A 27637-nucleotide genomic window follows, 5' to 3' on the forward strand; every position below is an offset into this window, starting at 1 on the left:
GAGCCCAGGAAATCAAAGTCTTTGGACTTTACATTTTCTGTATCAGTGCTATTCATACTTTACTAGAATTCATACTTTTCTTTGAATTTCCTAGAATTCAAAGGAATCTCTTAGGATTGGGGTACTTGCAAGTTTCTCTTTTTATATATTTGGCTTCCATGGCTGGGAAACTGGAACACCTCTACTGTGAAGTGTGGTGCTTAATGTGTATCTCCCTAAGTCTCTAGCCTCTGAGAGTGCTCTATGTTAACTTACAGATGACAGAATGCTTTTTAATTTTTTACTCTTTTAAGTAAGATCAAGACTTTTTGCCTATTAAGAGTTACTTTTATTTTATTAAAATTTTGTGTTTTTTTTTTTTAATCTTGAACCAAGACTGTTTAAGAATTCACTTCTTTTAATGTTTATAATGTTTCATTTTTATTTGGAGGTAGGCATGAAGTCTTCTTTTACCCATAAATGGTAAGGATTGTGGTAAGGCTAGACAATTATTTCTTCTTATTTTCCCTAACTTGCTATTTTAAATTCAGGGAATACTTGCAGAATCCTAAACTAGGACCTTTTCAGGTGAATGAGACTGGGAATCATAATCTTCATTTCTAGATATGCTGTGACTGCTATTCTCTTCCTTGGAAGCATGGTTTTTTGTATATGTGCTCCCTGTAAAACAGTAGTTTCAATCCTTTTTGTCTCAAGGCTCTTTTCTACTATTAAAAATTAATGAGGTTGATATCTACTGGTATTTTCTGTACTTGAAATTAAAACTTAGAATTTAAGAAAATATTTATTTAAAAATAATATTCAACCTATTCCATGTTAACATAAAAATGGTACGCTTATAACCATTATTTTCCAAAAACAAATTAGAATAATGCTACTCTTCCGCATTTTTGCAAGTCTCTCTTTTTTTAAAATCATTTTGCAAATGTCTTTAATGCCTCTCTTAATTAAAGACTACTAAATTCTCATATCTGTTTCTGCATTCAGTCTGTTAAGATATCATATGCCATGTAGCCTCTAGAAAACTCCATTGTGCCCTCCTGAGAAATGAGAATGAAAAAAAATGTTTTAGCATTATTATGAAAATGTTTTTGACCTCATGAACTCCTTGAAAGGGATTCAGGGACCCACAGATGTCCCTGGGTCATGCTTTGATAACTTGTTCTAAAGGATTATGAGAGAGCTTTTAAAGATTGAATTTTTGATATCTGTCTAAAATGTTATTAAACACTAATCACATGCAACTAATATTCACTTGGGAGTTTAGAAAAACCCAGTAGGATTTTTGTTACAGCACGTTTGGATAGAAACATAATTTCTCTAAAGTAACTAATGATCAACTTTAGTGATACAGATTGCCTCGTCTGTGTTTTCACTATCCTGTATTTTAAAGTTAACTTTTACATCTTTAATTCCAAATGGTTATGTTAACCAAAGGTTAACTTATTTTAAAATATGCTGAGTAGTTTTTACATTCCTAAGTAGTTATCATTATTTAAAAATTTGTATGTAAGCATGTTTGTATTTGCATATAAATATATTTTAAAATAATTTCTATTCTTTTTTTTTTTTTTGGAATGCAACAACTTTATCTATTCTTGTTTTTTTAAAAGGCTTCATATATCTCATTTTATTTTTTTAATTTTTTTTAACAGGTTTTTATCCACTTAATGTTTTTCATATGTGGTAGCCACACAGCTAGAGCCTGGGTTCTCTGCTTGGAGACTCTGTTGTGGGTCTTTACAGAATAGAATGGTCAGTGAATTCCTGATAAGGGAGACTTGGTGAACACAATCTCTTCCCAGAGGTCAGGAGTGAGATAGCTATAGGTTTGGAAATGGCCTCAGAAGTTACCTTGGCAAAGTTGCCCAGGATGGCAGTTCCACCCTGGCCGAGGTGTAGCAGTTGTCAGTACTGGCCATCATCAGTAACTTCCTTATATCTCTCCATCTTAAAAAACAGCTTAACTGAGGTATAGTTTATGTACTGTGAAATTCACACTTGTAAAGGATACAATTCATTGGGTAATTGTTTTTTTTTTTTTTAGAAAATTCATTGAGTTGTACAACCAGAGATTAAAATAGAAAATTATATTGAAAATACTAACATTTGTTTATATTTTTTAGAACATGAATTTGCTTTCGGATGCTCGTTCTGCTAGAATGTACCGAGATGAATTAGATGCACTTCGAGAAAAAGCAATCAGAGTGGATAAACTCGAAAGTGAAGTCAGCAGATATAAAGAAAGACTACATGATATTGAATTTTATAAGGCAAGAGTCGAGGTATGTTGCATAATTTAAGCTATTCACAATTATTTTGTTTAAAAGTTAGGTTTTTAAAAATGCACATAATAAACTTAAGGAACTTTCGAAATGTTGAACAAATTATAAATACTTTAGGTTCTTATTTTATGATAGATCAGCATATTGCCTATACTTGTAAAAAGGGATCTCTGGACATTATTAATTTTATTGAACTGTTTGGAGTGCTTTTATTCTTTTATTTAGCTTTATAGGTAAGGAAGACTTAAGTCCTTCCCTCATTGTCAAAATATATACTTCTACTGATTTCAAACTTGTTTCTAGAAGTGAAAGCAAACCTTGTTTCTGATTATTGGTCAACTCAGAATACTAAACTAGGATTAAGAAGGCACTCTCTCTCTCTCTCTCTCCCCTTCTAGTGTGTGTCTGTGTGTGTATTTGGAGAAGACAGCTTTTCTTACTTAATGGTTGCAGTTCAGTGTTAGAAGAAGTTCAGTCTGACCTCAAGAATTTGGTGATCCTTGCTTCTACGTTCTGTAGTTAATTTTTTTCATTTCCACAAACAGAGATGAGTTTTATCAGTTTTAGTATAGTGATAAGAAGGAAGGAGTATGCAAAATGAGGAAGTGAAAACATTATAAGAGAAAGTATTCCTTTCTTTGTTAGCCTAAAAGTTACCAGAAAATAGACTGAGTAGATACCAAAGACAAGGTGCTTATGTATATGCATGGCACTGTTAAGAGATCCTTATAAATGCCACTATTTTAATATACTTTCTTTCGACTTTAGTTTATAAACCACAAAAGTGTAGTTTAGGAAGACAGATTTGTGAGCACATGTCTTCAAAACATATGTATGGATTTTAAGCATTTTCTCAAGATGCTGATCTAAAATGTTTATTGATAGGAGCCTTAGTTTATGACCTGTGTGAGTCTTAGCTCAAATATTGGTATTTTACTCAAAAACCCAATGTTTCAGGTTCAAGTTATAGTTTAAGTAGAGAGAACTCTTTAAATCTATTTCAGCCAAAAAAAAAAAAAATTAGCTCTGATTCTATGGAGATTTGTGTGTTAAATATGAGAAAAACTACTTATACTTAGTTCCTTATCCTTGTGACTAAGAAATTTAAGTATACCCTGATAATTTTATGTAAAATTATAGCAGTGTTACTCATCCTCGCGTAAGTATGAGTATCATGTTTGCATAATATAGGTTAAATTCTGAGGGAAAAAAATGAAACCAGGAAAACATCAACTGCATCTCTTATTCAGTAGCTTTTACTCTTGCATAAAGAACTTTTTTTTTAAATTAATTATTTTTTCAGCAAAACAGTATTCATTGTTTTTGCACAACACCCAGTGCTCCATGCAATACGTGCCCTCCCTATTACCCACCACCTGGTTCCCCCAACCTCCCACCCCTGCCCCTTCAAAACCCTCAGATTGTTTTTCAGAGTCCATAGTCTCTTATGGTTCGCCTCCCCTTCCAATTTCCCTCAACTTCCTTCTCCTCTCCATCTCCCAATTTGCATAAAGAACTTTTGATAAAGACAGCTTAATGTCTTATTTTACAAGAAAGATTTTTTTGTTTCAGAGCTTTGAAAAATTAACAGATGTAAGCATATTTCTGATAAAGCCTATTTGATATTTTTATAGGAATTAAAAGAAGACAATCAAGTTTTATTAGAAACAAAAACCATGTTGGAAGATCAATTAGAAGGAACTAGAGCTCGTTCTGATAAATTACATGAATTAGAAAAAGAGAATTTACAACTAAAGGCTAAACTGCATGATATGGAGATGGTAAGTAATGTAAGATTGAACAGTTGCACAGTTTCTCAGGAAATCTGTCAGATTCATCTGATTTCCCCATAATGACAATAATGACTAGTTCCTGTGGCCTTAACAGAGAAGAGATGGCTAAATAAATTAGATGCTTCCAATTCTTTATAAAAACAGAAGTGGTACAAATTTCTGCTTTTGTTATAGAGTGGTGTTAGTTATTAATTTTGTCTTCTGCTTTGAAAAAAAACCTAATAAGCAATTGTGTAAATATGCCTTTAAAATATAGAAATAGGGATGCCTGGGTGACTCAGTTGGTTAAGCATCTGGTTTCAGCTCAGGTCATGATCCCAGGGTCCTGGGATAGGGCTCCTTGGTTGGCTGGGAGCCTGCTTCTCCCTCTGCCTGCTACTCCCCCTGCTTGGTCTTGTTTTCTCTCTCTCTCTCCTGACAAATAAAATTTTAAGAAAATTAATAAAAATATAGAAATAAAACTGTTTGCTAGGGGTGGTGCCTAGGTGGTTCATTTGGTTAAGGCCATGTTTGTTCCCCAGGTCCTGGGATTGAGTCCCACATGAGGCTCCTTACTTAGCAGAGAGTCTCCTTCTCCATCTCCCTCGCCCTCTGGCCCTCTTCCTGCTCCTTCTTCTTCTGTCTTTTCTTCTGTCTCTAATATAAATAAATAAAATCTTTTTTAAAAATTAAAAAAAACTATTTGCTGAAATTTAATATTGAGTCAGAAATCATTTGCTATATATAATGAAATATGTGAAGAATAGTTTTCAGTGTTCCCAAGGATCACTTTAAAAGGATATCAGACGGGGGTCCCTGGCAGGCTCAGTCAGTGACTCTTGATCTTGGGGTTGTGAGTTGAACCCCATGTTGGATATAGAGATTACTTAAAAATAAAATTTTTTTAAAAAGGTTAAAAAAAGATTTTAAAAAATCAGACAGCTGATCATTATAATGATCAGTATGAATAATTATAACTGATTATCATCTTCAAACTGAAAATTTTAAGGAACTTAAATTTTGTCCTCATATTATTTAGTTTCTGATAAAAGTTTTAAGTAATAGAGTATTTAGCTTGAAATTGCACTGTTGGTGAGCTTTCATTTCTTTTCCTACTCCCTGACAAAAAAGGAACGTGATATGGATAGAAAAAAGATTGAAGAATTAATGGAAGAAAATATGACCTTGGAAATGGCACAGAAGCAAAGTATGGATGAATCATTACATCTTGGCTGGGAGTTGGAACAAATATCCAGAACTAGTGAGCTTTCTGAAGGTATTCCCAATTTTTTTTTAATTTAAATGGATAAATGAATACGTGAAGTTGTAGTTATGCTTACATTTTTTGGTGTTTTTTTACATTTCTTTATTTTCCCTTGCTGGACATATCTAGGAGGCCAGATGTCTCCCTAATAAGTACAATTTCACAGATCCATGTTCTTGGGTCTGGTCCTTATCTTTGCACATCTTAGAACTCAATTTTATGAGCGCAGTAACAGATTTGATCATTTAGGCACTGTTTCGTATTAGTATCACAGGAAGCTGGGATACCAGTTTATTAATTTATTTTAGGAAAGAAAGCCATCTACTCAATAGAACAGAAAAGTCATATTAGCTGGTCAACCTGTCCTTTAACTATAGACAAACTTAAATAGGAAGTCAAAACACAGTGGGAAGATTCTTAGGTGAGTATGTAGCCAGTGTAAAGCAAGTTAAGAATCTTAGGGGCTGCTTTCATCAATATATGTATTCCATTTTAACACTATACTTACCAACCAGTCCAGCTCAATTTTACCCTAGAGATAATGAAAGGAACCCAGATAAATTTATAACTTTTGGCTTTTTTCCTTGTTTGAGTTATAGCTTTGAGTATGCTAATACTGATTTACTTTATTGAAATTATGCCCATGCCACATTTATTTGAATTAGATTAATGCTGTAATTCCTCAGTTACCCAGTGTTAGATTATTTCACCTGCTTTCCTTCCTTCCAGATATTAAGCATCTATCATGTATAAGATATTATACCAGGCCCTGAGGTTATGGTGGTAAGGTAGACATAGGTCTGAGAGAGCTTATAGTCTGATGCTTACAGGGTAATTACTTCTACAGATGGTTCATCCTATTTACTACCATTAGGTTTTTCCTAATTTTACACATGAAAACCTGCTTCCAAATTCTGGGATCCCATGTAAATTGATTACACAGTAAGTGATGATATTGAGCCAGTGAACTTGCTAAGATGTGTTACTTAAAGTACTCGTGGAACCTTTTTACTGTATTTTTTTGGTGAATTGAGTTATAAAGAAAATAATTCAGACTTAAATGTTTTCTACTACTAGTTAAAAAGTTAGACAATTAAGAGTTTCTTCATCTGTTATGTGGGAACAATAATAGTTTGTGCCTTGTAGGGATATTGCAGAATTGAATTCATTACTACTTATGAAGCCATTAGTAGAGTACTGGTAAATGGTAGGCATTTGAATGTTTATTGTTATTATTTTTGTCATCATCATCATCACAGTTGTCTTGCAATTCATATTAGGATCATAGCCCTGAATACTTGTTTCAGTGTGGTGTATTGTTGTTTAACTATTCAAGGGAATTGCTTTTTAGAAAATTTGTAAAATGTGGAAAAATATAAAGGAAGAAATGAAAATCACTAATAAATTCTGCAGTCATTTTTGACATTTCAAAAAATTTGCTTCCAATGTGTTTCTACACACAAATAGACATTTTAGACCTCATGAGATCAATGTGTATATACAATGCAGGTTCTTTTTTTTTCACCAGAGATTTTAATATAGGAAGCCTCCTAAGTTGTTAAAAATATGTTATGAGGGGGTACCTGGCTAGCTCAGTCAGTAGAACATGCAGCTCTCGGGTTCTTCGGTTCAAACCCCATGTTGCACATAGAGATTACTTTTTAAAATTGTGTTGTAAGCATACTTTTTAATTCTTTATAGTCTGACCCGAAGCATCTTTGAAACACATGTTATTGAAAGTATTACTAAGGTATATTGAGTATTGTAGTCTAATCTTGTTTAATTGAAATGCATTTCTACCGATCATGAAGTAAAGTTTTATTGTAAGACTTAGACAACTAATGGAATTTTAAAAGTCAGTGACTATCAGTTGTACCACTTTTAATTAAAGAATAATATGCTGGGGCACCTGGGTGGCTCAGTCAGTTAAGCAGCTGCCTTTGGCTCAGGTCATGATCCCAGGGTCCTGGGATCGAATCCCACATCAGGCTCCTTGCTCAGAGGGGAGCCTGCTTCTCCCTCTCCTTCTGTCTGCCTGCCTGCTGCTCCCACTGCTTGTGTTCTGTCTCTCACTCTCTCTGTCAAATATATAAGTGTATCTTTAAAAAAAAAAAAAAAAGAATAATATGCTAACTAGAATAAAAACTAAAAATAAGAATTGAGGCTTTCTTTACTTACAGTCTGGGGGACATTTTACCATACCTAATTTTGAAAAGAATGTATACTTGTTGGGGAATATGTTGTTTTGTGTATGTGTGTGTATGTTTGTGTGTTTCTCTCTTTAATGATGGAGAATTTCAAACGTACACAAAGATAGATAGACCTAGAGTACCTTCCCATACTTCTCCATTTCTCTTCCTGAAATCTAAGATTTCAAAATGAATCTAGGTATCATATTTCACTTTAAATCCTAATTTTTATATCATCAAGATATTTAATTAACCTGCTTTAGGGTTATTAAAAATAATTATTTTTGGTTTGCATTATATATAGAACTAGAAACTGACTTTTCTTACTTTAAAAAATGTAATTATGCCAAAATCTACTTAGAAATATAATTTTTTGACAAAATGGTATACATGTTGCTCTTTATACTCAAGTTTAGTAACAATTCTTTATTTAGAGAAAGACTTTTCCAGTGTGATCAGTGTATACTGTCTTTCCCTTCTTAGAGTCAGGATTAGGAAATAGGGACTTTTTTCCCCCTTAGACTGTCTTCCTTTAATTTTTGAAGATATGGCATAGGATATGCTTTATACCTATATGAATCACACGATAGCTCTGTGAGATACACAGAGCATTAACTATATTTTGTAGAAGTAACCTGAGATTCACTGAAGTTAAAGTGGCTTGAACATTGCCAAATTTCTCATGAAACTAGAACTGAAACTCTGTAGTCTGTTCAGTCTAAATTTTATATTTTTTTTCCTCTAGAATGTTTATGGATGCATTAAAAATTCAAGATTTACCCATCTTTTATCTGTTTTTTTTCCCATTTGTCTATCTTGTGTAACTATAAATTTTTTATAAAATTAAGGACCAGCTGATGTAGTACTTTTACACTCATTATTTTAAATAATAATGAGTAAATATACTTTCACTAGTGTCAGTATTCTTCATTATTATAGCACCACAAAAATCCTTGGGCCATGAGGTGAATGAGTTAACATCAAGCAGGTTATTGAAATTGGAGATGGAAAACCAGAGTCTTACAAAAACCGTAGAAGAACTTCGGAGTACTATGGATTCTGCAGAGGGCAACACTTCCAAAATCCTGAAAATTGAAAAAGAAAATCAAAGACTAAGTAAAAAGGTAAATAAAAACTAATGTTTAATGTAAGTTAAAGAATATATGTAAAAGTATAAATAGCCCTGTGGTTGAATGTTTATTTTCCAGTTTTTAATGTACTCTCATTATTTTAACTTATTGACATTTTCAAGCACAAATGAACTTCTATATTCATTCAGCTTCAACAATTATTAACTTATAACCAGTCTTATTTCTACCCTTCTTTCTCTCCCCACAGCCACTAGATGATTTTGCAGTAAATCCTCAACATGGTATCATTTTACCAATAAGTATCTCATTATATATCTCTTAAAAGTAAGAATTTTTTAAAGAAAACAAGAACAGTGACATTATCACACTTAAAAATTTAATAGAGGGGCACCTGGGTGGCTCAGTTGTTAAGAGTCTGCCTTCAACTCGGGTCATGATCCCAGGGTCCTGGGATTGAGCCCAGCATCAGGCTACCTGCTCAGCGGGAAGCCTGCTCCCTCTCCCATTCCCCCTGCTTGTGTTCCCTCTATTGCTATGTCTCTCTCTGTCAAACAAAATCTTTAAAAAAAGTTTTAATAGAGTTTGGTTAGCATTTCAGTTTCTCCAACTCTATTGGCATTTTTTTTTTGCCTGTTGTTCAAATCTGAATTAGAATAAGATCTATACACTCAATCAACTGATGTCTGTTGTCTTTTTTAGTGTAAGGTTTCTCTGTATACCTAGTATTTTTCTGTTAAAGAAATCAGGTGGTTTAATCTAGTTTACCACAATCTAGATTTTACTCACTGCATCCTTTTTTTAAAAAAAATTTTATTAAAACTAACATATAATATTTGCCCCAGGGGTACAGGTCTATGAATCATCAGGCTTACACACTTCATAGCACTCACCATAGCACATACCCTCCCCAGTGTCCATAACCTAGTCACCCTCTCCCTACCACCCCTCCCCGCAACCCTCAGTTTATTTTGTGAGATTAAGAGTCTCTTATGGTTTGTCTCCCTCACGATCCCATCTTGTTTCATTTTTTCCTTCCCTACCCCCTAAGCCCCCCACTCTGCCTCTCAAATTCCTCGTATCAGGGAGATCATGACAATTGTCTCTCTCTGATTGACTTATTTCACTCAGCATAATACCCTCTAGTTCCATCCACGTCATTGCAAATGGCAAGATTCACCGCATCCTTTTTGTCACCTCACAAGTTCTTTTGTTCCCAATAGCTCTTTTTTTATCTGTAGGCTTAATCAGGTTCAAATTGAGGCTTTAGTAAGAATATTCATAAGGAGTCTGTTTCAGTCAGGAGGTACATATCTAGTTGTCTTTCTTTTTGTCCTGTTAGTTGTCATGGAAAAGGTTTGCTTTGATCCTTTAATTCAATAGAAGTTGCAAAATCCTGATGAGGAACCCTCATGGGAAAAGCAGGATGAATGTTTGATTCTTTCTGTTTATTTACCAGTTTCCTGGTAATGAATTGATTTTCTCATATCCTGAGATAATTAATGAGTGAATTTTTTGTTTTAATTAGTGTCTTTATGAACTCAGGGATTCAAAAATATTTGAAGTGTTTCAATCTACTGTCTTTGTTTTTCTTACATCCTATGTCTCTAAGCTACTTTCTGAATTCCTGTGACACAACCTTAGCACCCATTGTAAACCTCTGTGCTTTTGCCATAATAAAACTTTTTAAACATTTCCTGCCCCAGATCTGGAGATAGCCATTTCTCCAGAAAGCCCTTTTTCTTTTAGTGGGAAATGGTATTTAAGAGCCTCAATTTAGCACCATGAAACCTGAATTTTCACTAGGTTTTGGTTCAACAGAAATATTCCGGTTGTGCAACAGACCAAGTAATTTATTTTTGACTGTCTTTCTCCATGCACATATACATACATTATAGATGAATAGAATTGTATCATGACAACATACGTGATATTTTTATCATGAATATCTCCCATCACATCTGCTCCCCAGTACGTGCTTTCACTTTTGCTTTTAGGTTTTGGTCACAGTGAACAATACTGTAATAAATATTCTTATACATGTGTTTATGTATTGCTTTTTATTTCTGTATCTAGTCAGCCCTGTCCAGTTTCTTCTTTATAGATTCTGGGTTTCTAGACTCATTTATGAAAATCTCCCTCACCTTTAGACCAGTGATTTTTGAACTATAGTATGCATCAGAGTCACCTTCAGGACTTGTTAAAACAGATTGCTGAGCCCCATGCCCAGAGTTTCTGATTTGGTAGGCCTGGGCTAGGGTAGGGGTGAAGAATTCTCATTTCTAAGAAATTCCTGAGTGATGATCTGCCTAGTTTTTTGGAACCATGCATTGAGAACCACTGCCTTAGATAATGTGTATTATTTTGCATTTTGCATTTATTTGTCCCCTTGATTATCTTGCCAGATTTTTGCTCTTTTAAAACATTTTTGCATCATCTTTAATCTATTAACCAAATGATCTTAATAAGCATTTGACAATCAATATAATATAAAAGTAGGAGTGGCTATTTAGAACTTTGAACAGTTTTATTTTGGTTATCATTATAATTGGGTCTGGAAATTATAATTTGATTTTAAAGTTAGCCTTGAATTCTAACAAATTTTTATTGATTCTAACAATTTTTTAATAAATCCATTGTATGAAAGGTATCTTTGGTAAACTGACTATTTTACCTGAATTCCATAGATGTAAGACAAAAAATGAGTTTAATTAAATAACTGTTACCCATATATTTCAGTCTTTAATGGGAGAATTGGATTCAATTAATAACTAAAACCTTCCTGAACATATTTATGTTGAATTGAGTAACTGGATAAGATTTGTCACTTTATGCCTTTGACATATTACTGGAAGGAGTCTTCTATTTATGGCTATCTTCCATTGATAATAAAATAGGGAAATTCAACTTGCTTTATGTAAAACTATTCAAATTCTTAAACTTCTTAATTATTGACATAAGGATTTAATATTTAAACTTGAAGTGGAATATTTTATATAGCTAAATCTTTATTTTCTTTTATTACCTGGTTTGAATATGTTGTATAATAATAGTAAAATCAAGTTGATGTAATTTAAACTGGGATTTTGTTATTTTATCTTTTTTTTTTTTTTTAAAGATTTTATTTATTTATTTGACAGAGAGAGAGAGATCACAAGTAGGCAGAGAGGCAGGCAGAGAGAGAGGAGGAAGCAGGCTCCCTGCGGAGCAGAGAGCCCGATGTGGGGCTCTATCCCAGGACCCTGAGATCATGACCTGAGCCGAAGGCAGCGGCTTAATCCACTGAGCCACCCAGGCGCCCCTATTTTATCTTTATTTTAGCCACATACCTGATCATATCTTTAAAATGTGTAATTGAAAATAAATTTAAACCTAGACTATAAACATATGCTGGAGTTAATTTCAGCACTTTTTTCTCTAGTATTGTCCTCCTTTTTTCTCCCTCTTTCCTTTTTATTTTAAACCTAATCTCTGTCTGTTTCCTCATTAAACTTAAATCACTATTTCTTATCTTTCACTCACGCTTTTATATTCTCTTCTTCCTTCTTCAGTAAAATTACTTGACTGTAAAGTTTTACTTTATAAATCTCCTCAAGCCAAAAGAGTCTTTCAGTAAGATTTTTACAGTCTTCATATAGCACATAATTATCATATATTCACTTAGATTTATCTTTGTTTCTAGAAGTAGCAGTGTACCCTTCAAAGATGTACAGGTTATGAAAGATAGTCATGTCTGCATATTTTATACAGCTGCTAAAAGCATGAAATATTACTTGAATTTCTCTACTCAGTACTTAAATGTCACCATTTGAGTGTTAAAACTGTATTTAATTTTTTACTTGAAAATTGTCTTTTGGGTTTTTTTTTTTGAAAATTATCTTTTGTTTTTACATGTTTACACTGTTGTAAAATATTTAATGATACTTTTTTTTATTTAATTTTCTCTAGGTTGAAATTCTTGAAAATGAGATTATTCAAGAAAAGCAAAGTCTTCAGAATTGTCAGAATTTAAGCAAGGATCTAATGAAGGAGAAAGCTCAGCTGGAGAAAACAATTGAAACACTTAGAGAAAATTCAGAGAGACAGGTTCATAAATTTCCTATTAAGCAATATACTTTGAACTGTGTTAACAAAAGTTATTTTAAAGTTTAGGCAAACAAAATGTTTATATAACATGAAAGGCAAATATTTTAGAATTGCTTAAATTTTAGAGTAACTGTGGTTTTCATTTTCTATCCTGTGTGTTTTAGGAAAGTTGAAGGGAAAGCTTAGAATTTTTTAAATGGCCAATATGCTTAATAATTATCTGGTATAAAATTTTGTGATACCTGTGCTTTCAAGTGTCTGTGAAATAGGACTGAAGATTATAAAGTTTCTGAGTGGAGTTGGGGAGAAATGCAGCTGTACTCCAACCCTGAGGAAGAGGGGGATGTGGTCTCTACCTCTAGGATGCATTCTCATTTGCTTTCAAGTCTTTATTGGTCTTTCTCATTTTATGCTTTAGGAAACTGAGAACTGGATATATCGATTAACCTGCTATTTTAAAGTTTGTTACTTTTTTAGAAGTAAAATGATTAGTTTTAATATTATCCAAGTGTAGTCCTCAGGCTACCTCTAAAAATATAGGTCTCTATAGAGCTACAGAATAAAAATTCTGGAGCTAAGCATGAATCTGTATTTTTTACAAGGTTCTCAGGGGATTATTTAATACAGACTTTTGAGAAACACAAAATTAGGCCATGATATAAATTGGATGGATTTATTTTCAGATGTACCAGAGGATTTTGTTATTTTGATGTTTCCAAATTAGAATTCTTAGGGGAATGAATACAGACCCACATATATATATATAAATATAGCAATATTCATTAAGACCCACTGTGTATATGCATTGCAAATTTATAGGAAAAATAAAAGGACCTGTGTTCTTATTTGAATTTGAAACATGTAACTATGAATAATCCGAAGATCACTTTGATTAATATTAAATACACCTCTCCTAACCATTTCTTTACATTATGAATTCCTTAAGGAAAGAAGGACCTGGCTGTACATGTACACAAGGGTCTCTCAGTAAATATTTGTCAGAATTAAAAGTAAGATAGAAATTAACACCCATTTATGTCCTGATTTCCCTGTTATTTTTTAGAAAGAAGAAACTGTAATTTAAAATATTTTGTTTATGCTCAATTAAGCTTTTAATTTTCTCCTTTGTTCTTTATAATTAGATTAAAATATTGGAACAGGAAAATGAACATCTGAATCAAACCGTGTTTTCCTTAAGGCAGCGCTCCCAGATAAGTGCTGAAGCAAGGGTGAAAGATATTGAAAAAGAAAATAAAATTCTCCATGAATCGATCAAAGAAACAAGTAGCAAGCTAAGCAAGATTGAGTTTGAAAAAAGACAAATTAGAAAAGAATTGGAACACTATAAAGAAAAAGGAGAACGAGCAGAAGAACTTGAAAATGAGTTGCATCATCTTGAGAAAGAAAATGAATTGTTGCAGAAAAAGATAACCAATTTAAAAATTACCTGTGAAAAAATTGAGGCGTTAGAACAAGAAAATTCAGAGCTAGAAAGAGAAAACAGGAAGTTAAAAAAAACACTGGATAGCTTTAAAAACCTTACTTTTCAGTTAGAATCCCTAGAAAAAGAGAATTCCCAACTAGATGAGGAAAATTTAGAACTGCGAAGGAATGTGGAATCTTTGAAGTGTGCAAGCATGAAAATGGCTCAGCTACAACTAGAAAATAAAGAACTGGAAAGTGAAAAAGAGCAACTTAAGAAGGGTTTGGAACTCATGAAAGCATCTTTCAAGAAGACAGAACGCTTAGAAGTTAGCTACCAGGGTTTAGATACAGAAAATCAAAGGCTACAGAAAGCTCTAGAAAACAGCAATAAAAAGATTCAACAGTTAGAAAGTGAACTACAAGACTTAGAGGTGGAAAATCAAACATTGCAGAAAAACCTAGAAGAGTTAAAAATATCTAGCAAAAGACTAGAACAGCTGGAAAAAGAAAATAAATCATTAGAACAAGAGACTTCTCAACTGGAGAAGGATAAGAAACAACTGGAGAAAGAAAATAAAAGACTCCGACAGCAAGCAGAAATAAAAGATACCACGTTAGAAGAAAATAATGTGAAGATTGGAAATTTAGAAAAAGAAAACAAAACTCTTTTCAAAGAGATCAGTATTTATAAAGAATCCTGCATTCGTCTGAAAGAATTAGAGAAAGAAAATAAGGAACTTGTGAAAAGAGCAACTATTGATATAAAAACTTTGGTTACGTTACGAGAGGTAAATATAGTTACCTAAATTTAAGGCAAATTCTTTTTATATTTTTAATTCAGGGCTTTATTAAGTTTTATTGGAACCCATAAGAAATTTGAATCCTCTGTTTATGGTTTGAAGTAGAAATTTGGAATTAGAACTAGAAACATTTTCTAAGTTTCATACTTTTGTTTATACCAAGAAATACATGTAAATTTTATTTTTTAAGATATTATAGTAATAAGATTTCCATGTAGTATCTCACTTATTACATTATAATTTTATATCTTGTTTCAAGATAATATTAAAATATTTGATCAAGACTGTTACTAAATGCTAAAGTATAATAGGAAACATGATAGTTACTATTTATTGAATGCTAACTTTGTGCCAAGTAGTGGGCTAAAGCCTTCATAAGTTGTATTTATGTATATTTCTATAATTTTTACAACTAATCCTTTATAGATACTATTTCCATTAGATCAGAAAGCATTAGAGACATTAAGTAACTTACTCAGGATCACACAGCTAATAAATGGCAAAATTGGATTACTGGAATCGAGTCCAGATCTTTCAGACTCTAAAATCCAATGAATTTTGACCTCTAAGCTTGACAATGCAAATCAGGTTGAACTTAAGAGTCAACACTGAACAACTGGTAGTTTCTTGAATCTGTGTGTTGAGAAGAGTTGTGAAACTTTCAGGAGTTGATTGGCAGTAGGTCCTATGAAACGTGATATAGATTAGAAGACAGCATGCTTGGCTCTTTTTTGCTATCCCTATGCTGTACTATACATGGCAACCCTTAAGATGAGTTTAAACGTTTCTTACAATTCTGGCAGAAACTCATTTCAGGAAGTCTGCATTTCTGCTAAACAGACATTGAGAAGGACCCATTATTAACCTTTTGCTTTTACTCTGTTGTTGTACAGTCCTGTAGTCATGAACAACAAGTTCCTTGGGTCTGAACTTCTAAGAATGTGCCCTTTTTCTTCAGATCAGTATTTTAGGGCTCTTCCACTGACAGACGGATGTTTGTGGTGTAAGAAGGGTGTTGTATCCAGCATATATTCATAGGAAGAAATATGCACTAAAGTCCTGGCTCATTATTAAAAAGTTAATGGATATGTATCCTTTTTCTTAACAGTTTTCAAACCTAAAGTGTTCACAAGTAAAGAGTTTTTCCTTTCAGTTTTAACATGAAAGTTAAGAAATATTAGCAGAAAACAAAAAAGGAAAACCATATTGTTGAACTAGGTTATTTTGTTGCTTAACTACTTTTTATTGGTGAAGAAAAATTTAACAACATTTCTGTTTTTCCTGGTTTGAATTATATGTATTCCTGGATAGTGGTAGTTATAGTCTTTGCTAACTTTGTTAGATGTTCATGGTCATGACACTTACATGAGTTTTACATTCCTTCTAAAATAAGGATTTGGTAAGTGAAAAATTGAAGACTCAACAAATGAATAATGATCTTGAAAAATTAACTCATGAGCTTGAGAAGATAGGGTTAAATAAAGAGCGACTCTTACATGATGAGCAAAGTACTGATGACAGGTGAGTATTAAGTCTGTTTGGCAAACAGTTGAAATTATTGTTATTTTTCTGCTCAAACATTCTTTGCTGTACTAATACAGAATATTTATATTTCATCCTGTTTTGGCTCCTTTCTTTCCATAGAGAAAGTTCTATAAGAAAAAAAAAAGTAAAAACCCAGATAAATATAACCTAATATTGATACAAGAAAAAAATGCTAAAATATTACTATAAATAGTTATGACTTAGTAGAAAAACAGGATCGCTACCCATCTAGCAAAAGACCAGAGGGTGTAATTACCTGTAAAAGTAGCTTGAGATAACAATAAACAGACCCTCTCTTGAAATATAAAGAGTTTTTTATTTGAATCGTGTACTTAAATGCCTCAATTGTTTCATGTATTTTGTGTGCTAAAAGTAGACCTAAAGAGAGATGGAAGAGAAATATGAAAGAAAGGAAAATATACTGATGTACTTAAGGCATAAAAATAATGTGGAAAAATAAGTCTTGACAAACAGAATGAAAAAATTACTTTATATACCCTTTAATTTTGAGAATGATCAATACAAGCTTAAAAATTTTTATTCTCTCATGATGATTACAGTCTGTCAGACAGATTTTCAAGTGGTCTACTGTTTAGCATCCAGTCAGCCATGTGATTCCAGCTAGACTAGAAGTATATATTGTTAAAAATAACTGTTTTATGTCGTCTAGATTTTAATTCATTGGAATTTTTGTAATGTAATTTGTATCTTATTGTCTTCCAACTCTTAATGTTCTAGTATTTATTAAATGTATATAGGAAGAATTAATGCTGACTATATGGGGTTTGTTTATGTAATTTTGAAAATATTCAGAGTTAATAGAATAGATTGAAACTCAAAGGTTAGTTCTGTAATAACAAATAGAAATAATTTGAGGCATTCATTCTAGCAATGAATTCAAGCAACCATAATAGGATTAACCATATAGCTGTTTCATGATAAACTATTTTTATTTGAGCTAAATAGATAGTTAAGGGCCAGTTGAGTTGACTCTTTTTTTTTTTTTTAAGATTTTATTTATTTATTTGACAGAGAGAGATCACAAGTAGGCAGAGAGGCAGGCAGAGAGAGAGAAGGAAGCAGGCTCCCTGCTGAGCAGAGAGCCGGATGTGGGGCTCGATCCCAGGACCCTGGGATCATCACCTGAGCTTAAGGCAGAGGCTTTAACCCACTGAGCCACCCAGGCGCCCTGAGTTGACTAACTCTTAATATAGATACCAAATACGCATCATTTCTTTATTCACACAAATTTATTACCCATCATGTGTAAGACATTTAGGTGTTGGGGGTGGGGATCAGTACAATGTGTAGCTACCCGAAATGACCCTCTTAGAACCCAGCTGTAGATGAGTACTTCATATTAATTTGGCACCTCTTCCCAAACCTTAATTCAAACAACTTATCAGTATTATTGAGCTCTTATCATTTGCTGATCACCAAGCATCAAAGAAATGATAATGCTTCTGCTGAACCTTAAAGAATGACTGAAATTTGTGAGGTGGAAATGGTGGAGAAGGGCATTCCATGGAAATAAAGCACAGAGACGTACTGAGTAATTGCTAGAGTGACATGAAAGATGTATTAGTGAAAAGGGCAGGGGCGCCTGGGTGGCTAAGTTGGTTAAGCATCCGACTCTTGATTTTGGCTCAGGTCATGATCTCAGAGCCCTGCATCTGGCTCCAAGCTCAGTGTGGAGTCTGCTTGAGATTCTCTCTCCCGCTACCCTTCTCTGCATCCTCTCTCAAATAAATCTTTAAGAAGGACAGAAAAGGGACAGATTGGAGGCACAGAGACCAGTTAGGAAGCTATTGAAATAATCTAGGCAAGATGCGATGCATTCATTAATCTACACATTTCTGTATATAATGAAAGCATTAGAAATGGAGCTAAGGATATATATTAAACTAAATTTTGGGGGGAACTGGAATTGAGAGCCTGATCAAATTTGGTAGATCAGAAAAAGAAGTGTCTTAGGCCACCAAACCAGCTTCTTTCTCAATCATTAAGTTAGCCTTAGTGTCATAAGGAAAATAAAAGCTCACAGACATAAATTCCTTTAACATTTCATCCCCCTTGGAATTTATGTATATCTGCACCTATCTTTACTGCTAATCTCAGGTGATGTCCCTAATTATTAGTCCAACCTTTTCATCTTTCTCAGTGATGTCATTCCCTCTGTTTTAAGATACAATTAAGTTATTCTTACCATTAAGGAATAGATAGTTTAAGTTGTGTGTTTGCCTGTATAAATAGATAAAATGCAACGAAGTAAATTTAGTGGTAGAGTTACAAATAGAGTGCTAAGCAGTCACTCTTGTATTTTTTAACAGCTCCTTTCCTATGTCTTCTTGTAATATAATTTCCTAGGATTATGTTTTCAGGCCCCTTAATCATTTATTCTGAATGCTGTGCATTGCCATCCATCATCTTCTCTGAAAGCCGCATTATTCTCCTCTTAGTGGACGTTTTCATCTAGACAATCTAGAACCAATTTGGGCATCACACATTCAACATATCCAAAGTTAGATTCATTGAATGCCTTTAAAAATGTCTCCTGGGACACCTGGGTGGCTCAGTTGGTTAAGTATCTGTCTTCAGCTCAGGTTGTGATCTCAGGGTCCTGGGATCGAGCCCCACGTCGGGCTCCCTGCTGAGCGAAGAGTCTGCTTCTCCCCCTCTCTCTGACCCTTCTCCCTACCTGTTTGTTGTCTCTCTCACTCACAAAAAAAAAAAGAAAGAAAAGTATCTTTATTCAAGCCAATACCAAAGTGAATGAGATTTTTTCTCTTTTCTCAATGAACGTAACAACTGAGTGAGCAGAAAGCATGTATATATAAATTAATTAGAGTAAAAGGCAAAATGATAAAATTTCTCATATATGTACTTCAGGTTTTTATTTGGTGTAGTTATCAAGATTCTCATGTATAAGAATTCATCATAATCCTAGTTTGTGATTGACTTTCAAATTGTATTCATGTACTGTCCTTTTTGTAAAAAATAATGACAAATAATATATTTATGAATCCACCATTCAAAAAGATACCTAAAATATTGACATTCACATCTGCCTCCAGTGATGAACTATGTTATTTTTGTACTTGGATAGTAGGTACAAACTTTTGGAATCAAAATTAGAATCCACTCTAAAGAAGTCCCTTGAAATAAAAGAAGAAAAAATTGCTGCCCTAGAAGCTCGATTAGAAGAATCCACAAATTATAACCAGCAGTTGCGCCAAGAACTTAAAACAGTAAGTCATTTCCCTGGAAAGCATTTTAATTGTCAAAATTTGGGCAGAAAAGTGTAAAGTAAGAAAACAAAAAAGCAACATCGTTAATATTCTATTTCTTCCTTTTTTCTTAAATTTGAGAGTAGCAGATCTTGGTCATTTAGTTTATGACAAACTGTATTTTGTTTATACACTGTAATTTATACAATTCTATTTCATGTGCACATGTTCCCCATGCAGTTAGAGACATACTAGTTTTGTGGGAATGGAATGGGGAAGAGGCAGTCTTACTCTTTAGAAAAGCTCTCAATGTAATATTGCCACTTCACTTTGACGTACTTCTATTGAAAATCCAGGTAAATGTTTGATAGAGATGTGGGTATGAGGATACCAAGTAGAGGGAAATAGTATGTGTGATATAGGAAATCACCTGTTCTCATAAATTTGAGGTTTTCTTCTAGATCTGCTGTCTTGTGATATTTGGAATTATTCTGTGAAATAAGCAGGGCAGGAACAACTGTCTGTTTTCTCTTACATAAATAAATTGAAATCAAAGGGGCTGTCCATTCCCTAGGATTTGTATATGGTAGATAGGTAGAATCATGTTCTGTTTTTTTGTTTTGTTTTTTTGTGGGTTTTTTTTTCCCTTTTATCATCTCTGTGGTACCATCAGGAGTGGTTTTATAATCAACTAAACATTTAGATTGAGAAGATTACTATGGGCCTAATTTAGAATTGTTTGATTCAGGACGCTGTTGGAAATACAAGTTTATAGCAGGGCACTGTCATGGGTCCCTCTTCTTATAGTTGTTTGAAAGTCATATTCCCACCAGATGACTGACAGTTCAGGTGCAAGACAATGAGATTCACACTGAGCATGAAGGAGTTGCACTGTCTTTGAGACTCCATGCTCCATAGTAGTCATCATCTCTTGCAAAAACTCTGAAGGCATGGAGGTCTTTTAAGAGTTGCTGCACTCAGAGAAGTTTAAAGATACGGCTTCCTATTAGGTACTTATAGTTCTTGCAGTTTAAATATAATTTACCCGATGCCTGGGTGGCTCAGTCATTAAGCATCTGCCTTCGGCTCAGGTCATGTTCCCAGGGTCCTGTGATTGGGGCCCACATTGAGCTCCCTGCTCAGCGGGAAGCCTGCTTCTCCCTCTCCCACTCCCCCTGCTTGTGTTCCCTCTCTCTCTCTCTGTGTCTCTCTCTGTCAAATAAATAAATAAAACCATAATAAATGAATAAATAAATAAAATGTGCTAGTTGGGTCATTTTTCTCATATGCAATCTTGCCCAGTAACACAGAACCTTCCAATTTCTTCAGGTTTCTAAGGACGCAGTTAACAAAGATGGATTTCTCCTACAGAAAAGGAAAAAGGTTTTGTTCCCCATTTGGCCACATCATCATTTTTGGTATTTGTACCATGAAACATATATTGTTAAAGAAGAAATTCTAGAATTTTGCTTAGTTTACATGAAGGATTATCCAAAAATAAAGTAAAATTTGATGCCAAATTTAATTAATCTGCAGTATCTAGGTTGCAAAGAAAGTCAGCTTCATGAAGCTACTCAGCCAGATTGGGTATGGGTTGATTATATGCATTTCAAGTCCAAGGGGCAGAGATGTAAAATTTCATCATTTTCCACTTCCAGCCATTTTGGCATAGCTATTGGACTAGTCACCTGCCATAAGTAGGAAATTAGGCTGCCATAAAACTGAAATTAGACTGTACTAACTTTGAATACTATATGTGAAGAGGTATATCACTTGAAGATATGAAAGTTAAATATGAGTTAAAGGCCTGAAGTAATTGCTAAAATAGCGTGACCAAAAGGTATAGCTAATATTCCAGCAAAGAAGATAAAGTAGAGTTATTATAAAAAATAAAAAATAAAAAAAAAACGGGAAAAAAAGAGGAACAAAAGTACAGATTGGACAAAGAGCAAAATGTCATTTTAAAAACAAACCAGATCAATAATCACATTAAATATAAAAGTTCTAAATATCTCAGTTGAAAGGCAGAGGTTAGTAAATTAGGTTAAAAGGCAAGACCCACCTGTATGCTGCCTTGAAGAAATGTTGATGGCAGATATGTAATTTTTTATGTGAACATAAATTAGAGATTCTGTGGATACATCAGGTAAAGGGGCATTTTTGAAACTTAGTTGTAACAATGGACTAAAAATAAGAAGCTGTGAGTTTTATTCTCAACTCCCCTTCTTCATAATGGCCTATGTCTATAGTCTTTAGAAGCCTAGAGAAAAGACCCTGTGGGAAATTAATGTAAAATAGGAGAGTGGAAATGATGTCACTCATTTGGTATTAGGATATTAAAATTTAGGGTGACTGGGTGGCTCAGTGGGTTAAAGCCTCTGCCTTCTGCTCAGGTCATGATCCCAGGGTCCTGGGATCAAGCCCTGCATCAGGCTCTCTGCTCAGCTGGGAGCCTGCTTCCTCCTCTCTCTCTCTGCCTGCCTCTCTGCCTACTTGTAATCTCTGTCTGTCAAATAAACAAATAAAATCTTTTTTTAAAAAAAAAGGATATTTTTTTTTTAAAGGGGAAAATTGGGATCCCAGATCACCTATTAGATCACTCAGCCAAGCTTTAAATTATATTCTGTTTTGGGCATCTTTTTTCTTTAGTCTCATGTCATTTTCTAACTCAGTTGAGTCATAAGCTTTCTTAAGGTTTGCTTTAGATACTGAATTATTTTAGACATTTCTATTTTTGCCTTAATATAAAGTTTGGGTTTTAATTTAGAGATTTGTAAAAAAATGTCTCCATGGATAAACTAATGATTCAAGAGAAATATAATAATAATTGGCTTAAATTGAAGAGTGCTATTAAGTTAGTCAGTAATTTTGGTGTAATGTAGGATGACCAAGTTCTCAGTTTTGAGTTGACTCTCTTAAAGTAGGGTTTGGTTGTAATGACACCAGAAAACCCTGGGTAAGATAAATCCTTGGCTTGCTCACTTTTTATCAAATAAATTACAGTAATTATTTGTGGATTAGGACCTGAATAAAGAAATTACTAATTTATCTCTTAATACTGCTTATTCTGGGCAACATATGCTGCTTAAAAGGGCAGGCATACATAGATACTTCCTCAATTTCAGGTATCTTTTTAGAAGGAATTATTACGTATCTCAAGTCTTCATTTGACCTTTACATGGGATCTCTGAAATTTCTAAATCCAGCTATAGATGGGTCAAAATAATTATTAATATTTAGCAACATGTCTATGTCTAGTTAATTGATTCTTTAGTGATATTTTCATCATAAGGAACAGGATCTGAAATCATTACAAGAGTATGGCCCATATATTACTAGAGTGTGGCACATAAGCAGAGTGTATTTAAATTTTCTAGGAGAAAAGAATTTGCAGTTTACAAAGCATGAATTGTGATCATGATAGTAGTGATAATCATACATATTATTTATCACATTTTTTAAATAGTCTTTCACATTCACCAGACCATTGCAGAGTCTGATTGTAAGAAGTGATAACTTTGGTGATTCTTTTTCTCCCTACTAACATATTTTAAATAAAATTTTAGGTGAAAAAGAATTATGAAGCTCTCAAACAGAGACAAGATGAAGAAAGAATGGTACAGAGCTCTCCTCCAGCTTCTGGTGAAGATAATAAATGGGAGCGAGAAAGTCAGGAAACAACTAGAGAGCTTCTGAAAGTTAAAGACAGATTAATTGAAGTAGAAAGAAATGTAAGTATTTTTAAATTTTTAGTAGGAAAAGGTTTTTTTTAGAAGTATCATTATGTATATAACTTAGAAAGTTTATCTAATCTAGTTTATACTTTCTTGACTGATTCATAGTAAAAGAGTAAAGAACTAATAATTTAATTTAACTCACTTTTCTCCATCACCTTCATATATGTCCATCAGCCAACTTTGTCAACTCTGTTGTGAAAATGGAATCCAAAGCCATCATTTCTCCTACCATTCTAGTCTAAGGTACCATTATCTCTCATCTGGATTATTAGAATAGCCTCTGGCTGGCTGGCTTCCCCCCTTCTACTCCTGGCCCAATCTAACCCATTTTTATTATAGTAGCCAGAGTTATTTTTCAAAACATCATCCTGGTCATGTCACTTTTCTACTTAAAATATTCAATGGCTTCCCCTTCCAATTAGAATAAAATTCAAATTTTTCAGTGTCCCTCAAGATCATTCCTGACTTTGCCCTGCCTCTATTATTGGTCTTAGACCACACCACTCTTCACCCCTTCTATTTATTAACCTTGAGATATTATTACTATCTGTCAATACCTAGAAAACACAAAACAGTGCCTAGTATATAAGTAAATCAACTGAAGTCATATTAGCCTTTTCTATTTGTTCCTATTGGCCTTTTCTATTTGTTCATATTTCCAGAGATTTATGTTTGGATCCTCTACTTGGAACACATGACTGGCATTCAGGCTTCATATCACTTATCTCCTGCAAAAGATCTTTCCTGACCCCTTTCCCCAGTAAAGTAGCTATTTTCTACCTAAAAAATCTATCTATCTATCTAAAAAAACTATCATGACGTAAGTTTCTTTTTCATAACACTTCATGCCATAAGTTTCTTTTTCATAACACTTCCCACTAGTGAAATTATATTGCTTATTTATTTGTTGGTTGTCCACTGGAAACCACTGCTCCTTGACAGCAGGGGCTGTCTTTTTTTTTTTTTTTTTTTTTTAAGATTTTATTTATTCATTTGACAGAGAGAGATCACAAGTAGGCAGAGAGGCAGGCAGATAGAGGAGGAAGCAGGCTCCCTGCGGAGCAGAGAGCCCGATGCGGGGCTCGATCCCAGGACCCTGAGATCATGACCTGAGCCGAAGGCAGCGGCTCAATCCACTGAGCCACCCAGGCGCCCCAGCAGGGGCTGTCTTATCTTTTCTTTTTTTTTCTTAAAACCACTGTGCCATCAGTATGTAGAATTAAGCCTGGTAGATAGCTGACACAGTAAATATTGGCTGAATAAGTTAGAAAAATATTTATCAAAAAATCAAGCTAATTCACCATTCATCCTTTAAAGATGAATTAACTTAAGAAAATTTATATACTAACAGGTAAAATAGTTGTGGTGGTTGTTATGTTTTAATATAACATGAATTGAGAACTTTAAGCCATAATGCCAAAAATTAATCTCTGACGATATTGATGCCTACTTCCTCATCCAAAAGTAATCACTGTAAACAGCCTTCCCAGAAGAATGTTTGTGACTTATCTGTGTATTTCTTTTGGAACGCCTGGGTGGCTCAGTTGGTTAAGCGTCCAACTCTTGATCTCAGCTCAGGTCTTGATCCTCAGGGTTGTGAGTTCAGACTCCATGTTAGGCTCTATGCTGGCCTTAGAGCCTAGTTATTAAAAAAAAAAAAAAAAAAAAAAAGTATATTTCTTTTTTTTTTCTTCCGAGATTTAAATTTTAGTTAACATGTAGCATAATATTAGTTTCAGGTGTAGGGTTTAGTGATTCATAAGTGCCCTCCTTGATGCCCATCAGACATTTCATCCACCTCCCCTCCAGTAACCCTCAGTTTGTTCTCTGTAGTTAACAGTCTGCTTTCTGGTTTGCCTCCTTTTTTTTTTTTAACCCCCTGTGTTCATCTGTTAATGTCTCTGAAATTCCACATATGAGTAAAATCATATGGTATTTGTCTTTCTCTGACTGACTTATTTTGCTTAGCATAATACTGTCTTGCTCCATGCATGTCGTTGCAAATGGAAAGATTTCATTCTTTTTTTGGCTGAAAAATTTTCCATTGTATACATACATAGCACAACTTTCTTATTCATCATTTGATGGACATTTGGGCTCTTTCCATAATTTGGCTATTGTGGATAATAGTGTTATAAACATCAGGGTGCACGTATCCCTTCAAATCAGTGTTTCTGTACCCTTTGGGTAAATACCTAGTAATGCAATTGCTGGATTATAGGGTAGTTTGTCTTTAACCTTTTTCTTTTTAAGATTTTATTTATTTATTTGACAGAGAGAGACAGTGAGAAAGGGAACATAAGCAGGGGGACTAGGAGAGGGAGAAGCAGGCTTTCCACTGATTGGGCAGAAAGCCTGATGGGGGACTTGATCCCGGGACCCTGGGGTCATGACCTGAGCTGAAGGCTCAATGACTGAGCCACCCAGGCACCCCATCTTTAACTTTTTGAGGGACCTCTATACTGTTTTCCAGAGTGGCTGTACCAGTTTGCATTCCCACCACTGTATTAGAGGGCTACCCTTTCTCCACATCCTTGTCAACATCTACTGTTTCCTGTGTTGTTAATTTCAGCCATTCTGACAGGTGTGAGATAGTATCTCTTGTAATTTTGATTTTTATTTCCCTGATGATGAGTGATGTTGAGCATTTTTTCATGTGTCTATTAGCCATTTGTATGTCTAGGCGTATATTTCTTTTACCAATTTACATGTGTGGATTCATGCTATACAGTATTTTTACTTGCATGTTTCAATTATGTTATCTTAGGGATCTATTTTAGGCAGCTATAGATCATATCATTTTGTTTAGTAACCACATACTATACCATAGTGTGGATATTACCATAATTTATTTAAATAAATGTATTTTCAGATTTTGCTGCAATGAAAATCCATGTATATATGTTCATGGGGTAGTAAATTACTGATGGCAGAATTTATAGGCCAGAGGGTGTGTGTGTATGCATATATGTGTATATATACGTGTAATTTTAACTGGTATCATCATGTTAGCCTTTGAAGATCACATCAGTTTTCAATTCCACCAATAGATTACCTATTTTTTTAGATAAACATTTGATGTTACTAGCCTTTTAATTTTTGTTAAAGCAGTAAGAAAGTATCTTAATTTTCATATTTTAAATTATTAGTGAGCTATTTTATATCTTTCTGTTTATCAGCTGTATATGAATACGTATTCTAAATATTCAGTGATTTACATATATATGTATGTGTGTATATATATGCACATAGATACAAACTAACATAGATACAAATTAAACTTCGGTTAATAATTGTATTTCGGAAAATTTTGCTGGTAATGTAAAATAATGTAAAGGTGCTATGAGGTAAATCTCTTTTCCCATTGACTGACTTCATAAATTTCTATTGGAAAAAGTTACTTGGTTGTCATTTTTTAGCCATTTTATTTTAGATAATGGTTTATAAGATGGCTAACCTTTTATTACACCAATAATTTTCGTGCGTTTGTCAGTATATTTACTGACCTCCTAACTTTTCCATTGTAAATCTTTTCCTGCTCTGAGATATTCTTTCTACTCTATCTCTTATTCTTTATAGACTATAGAACTTTTCTTATGACTGTAAGGATACCCAGACTTGTCATTAGAACTTTGTACTTTTTGGTTTCTTAAGAGCTGAACTATAGTAGCACTTATGTATGTAAGTGAAAAATGGTTCACTTTTTGGTGTATCAAGGTGGTATATAAATATATCAGCATTCAATATTATTTTTCCAGTATAAATTCTTTCACCGTTTTTATTCAAATAAATGAACACAAGAGACATAAAATATCAAAACCCATCTTAAAGCATTGTGCTTGCTCACCTTTGATTTTGTGATGAAATGTATGGGTTAAATCATTACTTGCCTTTTATACAGTGACATGTATGTAGTATATGTAACTTTGAAAGCCTGTAAAATGATTTCTTTGTCCCCTATGTAGATATGATAAAAGTGATATGTTGTGATTCAGTTGTAACTTTTTGTGCACATTGCAATTATATGCAACATAGACGTAACGTTTTATTTCAGTTTTCCAGAGGGTTCTTTGTTTATACATTTTTATGCTGATTTTTTATGAAATGTTATTTAGAAGTAACCTTAAAAATACAATATCCATGACAAACATTTTAATATCTGTCAAATTAAATTAATAATGATCTGTAGTTTGCATAGTAATTCACTGTTTAACTTAAA

General features: G+C 33.6%; 1 protein-coding gene across 5 annotated transcripts in view; it reads left to right on the top strand.

The window, feature by feature from the left end:
• Positions 1-27637, top strand: part of CCDC88A (coiled-coil domain containing 88A) — a 125926-nt gene that overhangs the window by 67927 nt on the left and 30362 nt on the right. For all 5 annotated transcript variants that reach the window (XM_045978988.1, XM_045978989.1, XM_045978990.1 and 2 more), the window contains exons 10-18: positions 2127-2285; positions 3920-4066; positions 5189-5333; positions 8450-8634; positions 12547-12684; positions 13827-14897; positions 16303-16430; positions 19561-19702; positions 23248-23412. In XM_045978988.1, coding sequence (XP_045834944.1) covers positions 2127-2285; positions 3920-4066; positions 5189-5333; positions 8450-8634; positions 12547-12684; positions 13827-14897; positions 16303-16430; positions 19561-19702; positions 23248-23412 — 2280 coding nt within the window. The remainder of the gene's footprint in view (positions 1-2126; positions 2286-3919; positions 4067-5188; positions 5334-8449; positions 8635-12546; positions 12685-13826; positions 14898-16302; positions 16431-19560; positions 19703-23247; positions 23413-27637) is intronic.

This window comes from Meles meles, chromosome 15 (assembly GCF_922984935.1).
Source record: "Meles meles chromosome 15, mMelMel3.1 paternal haplotype, whole genome shotgun sequence".
Lineage (NCBI taxonomy): Eukaryota > Metazoa > Chordata > Mammalia > Carnivora > Mustelidae > Meles > Meles meles.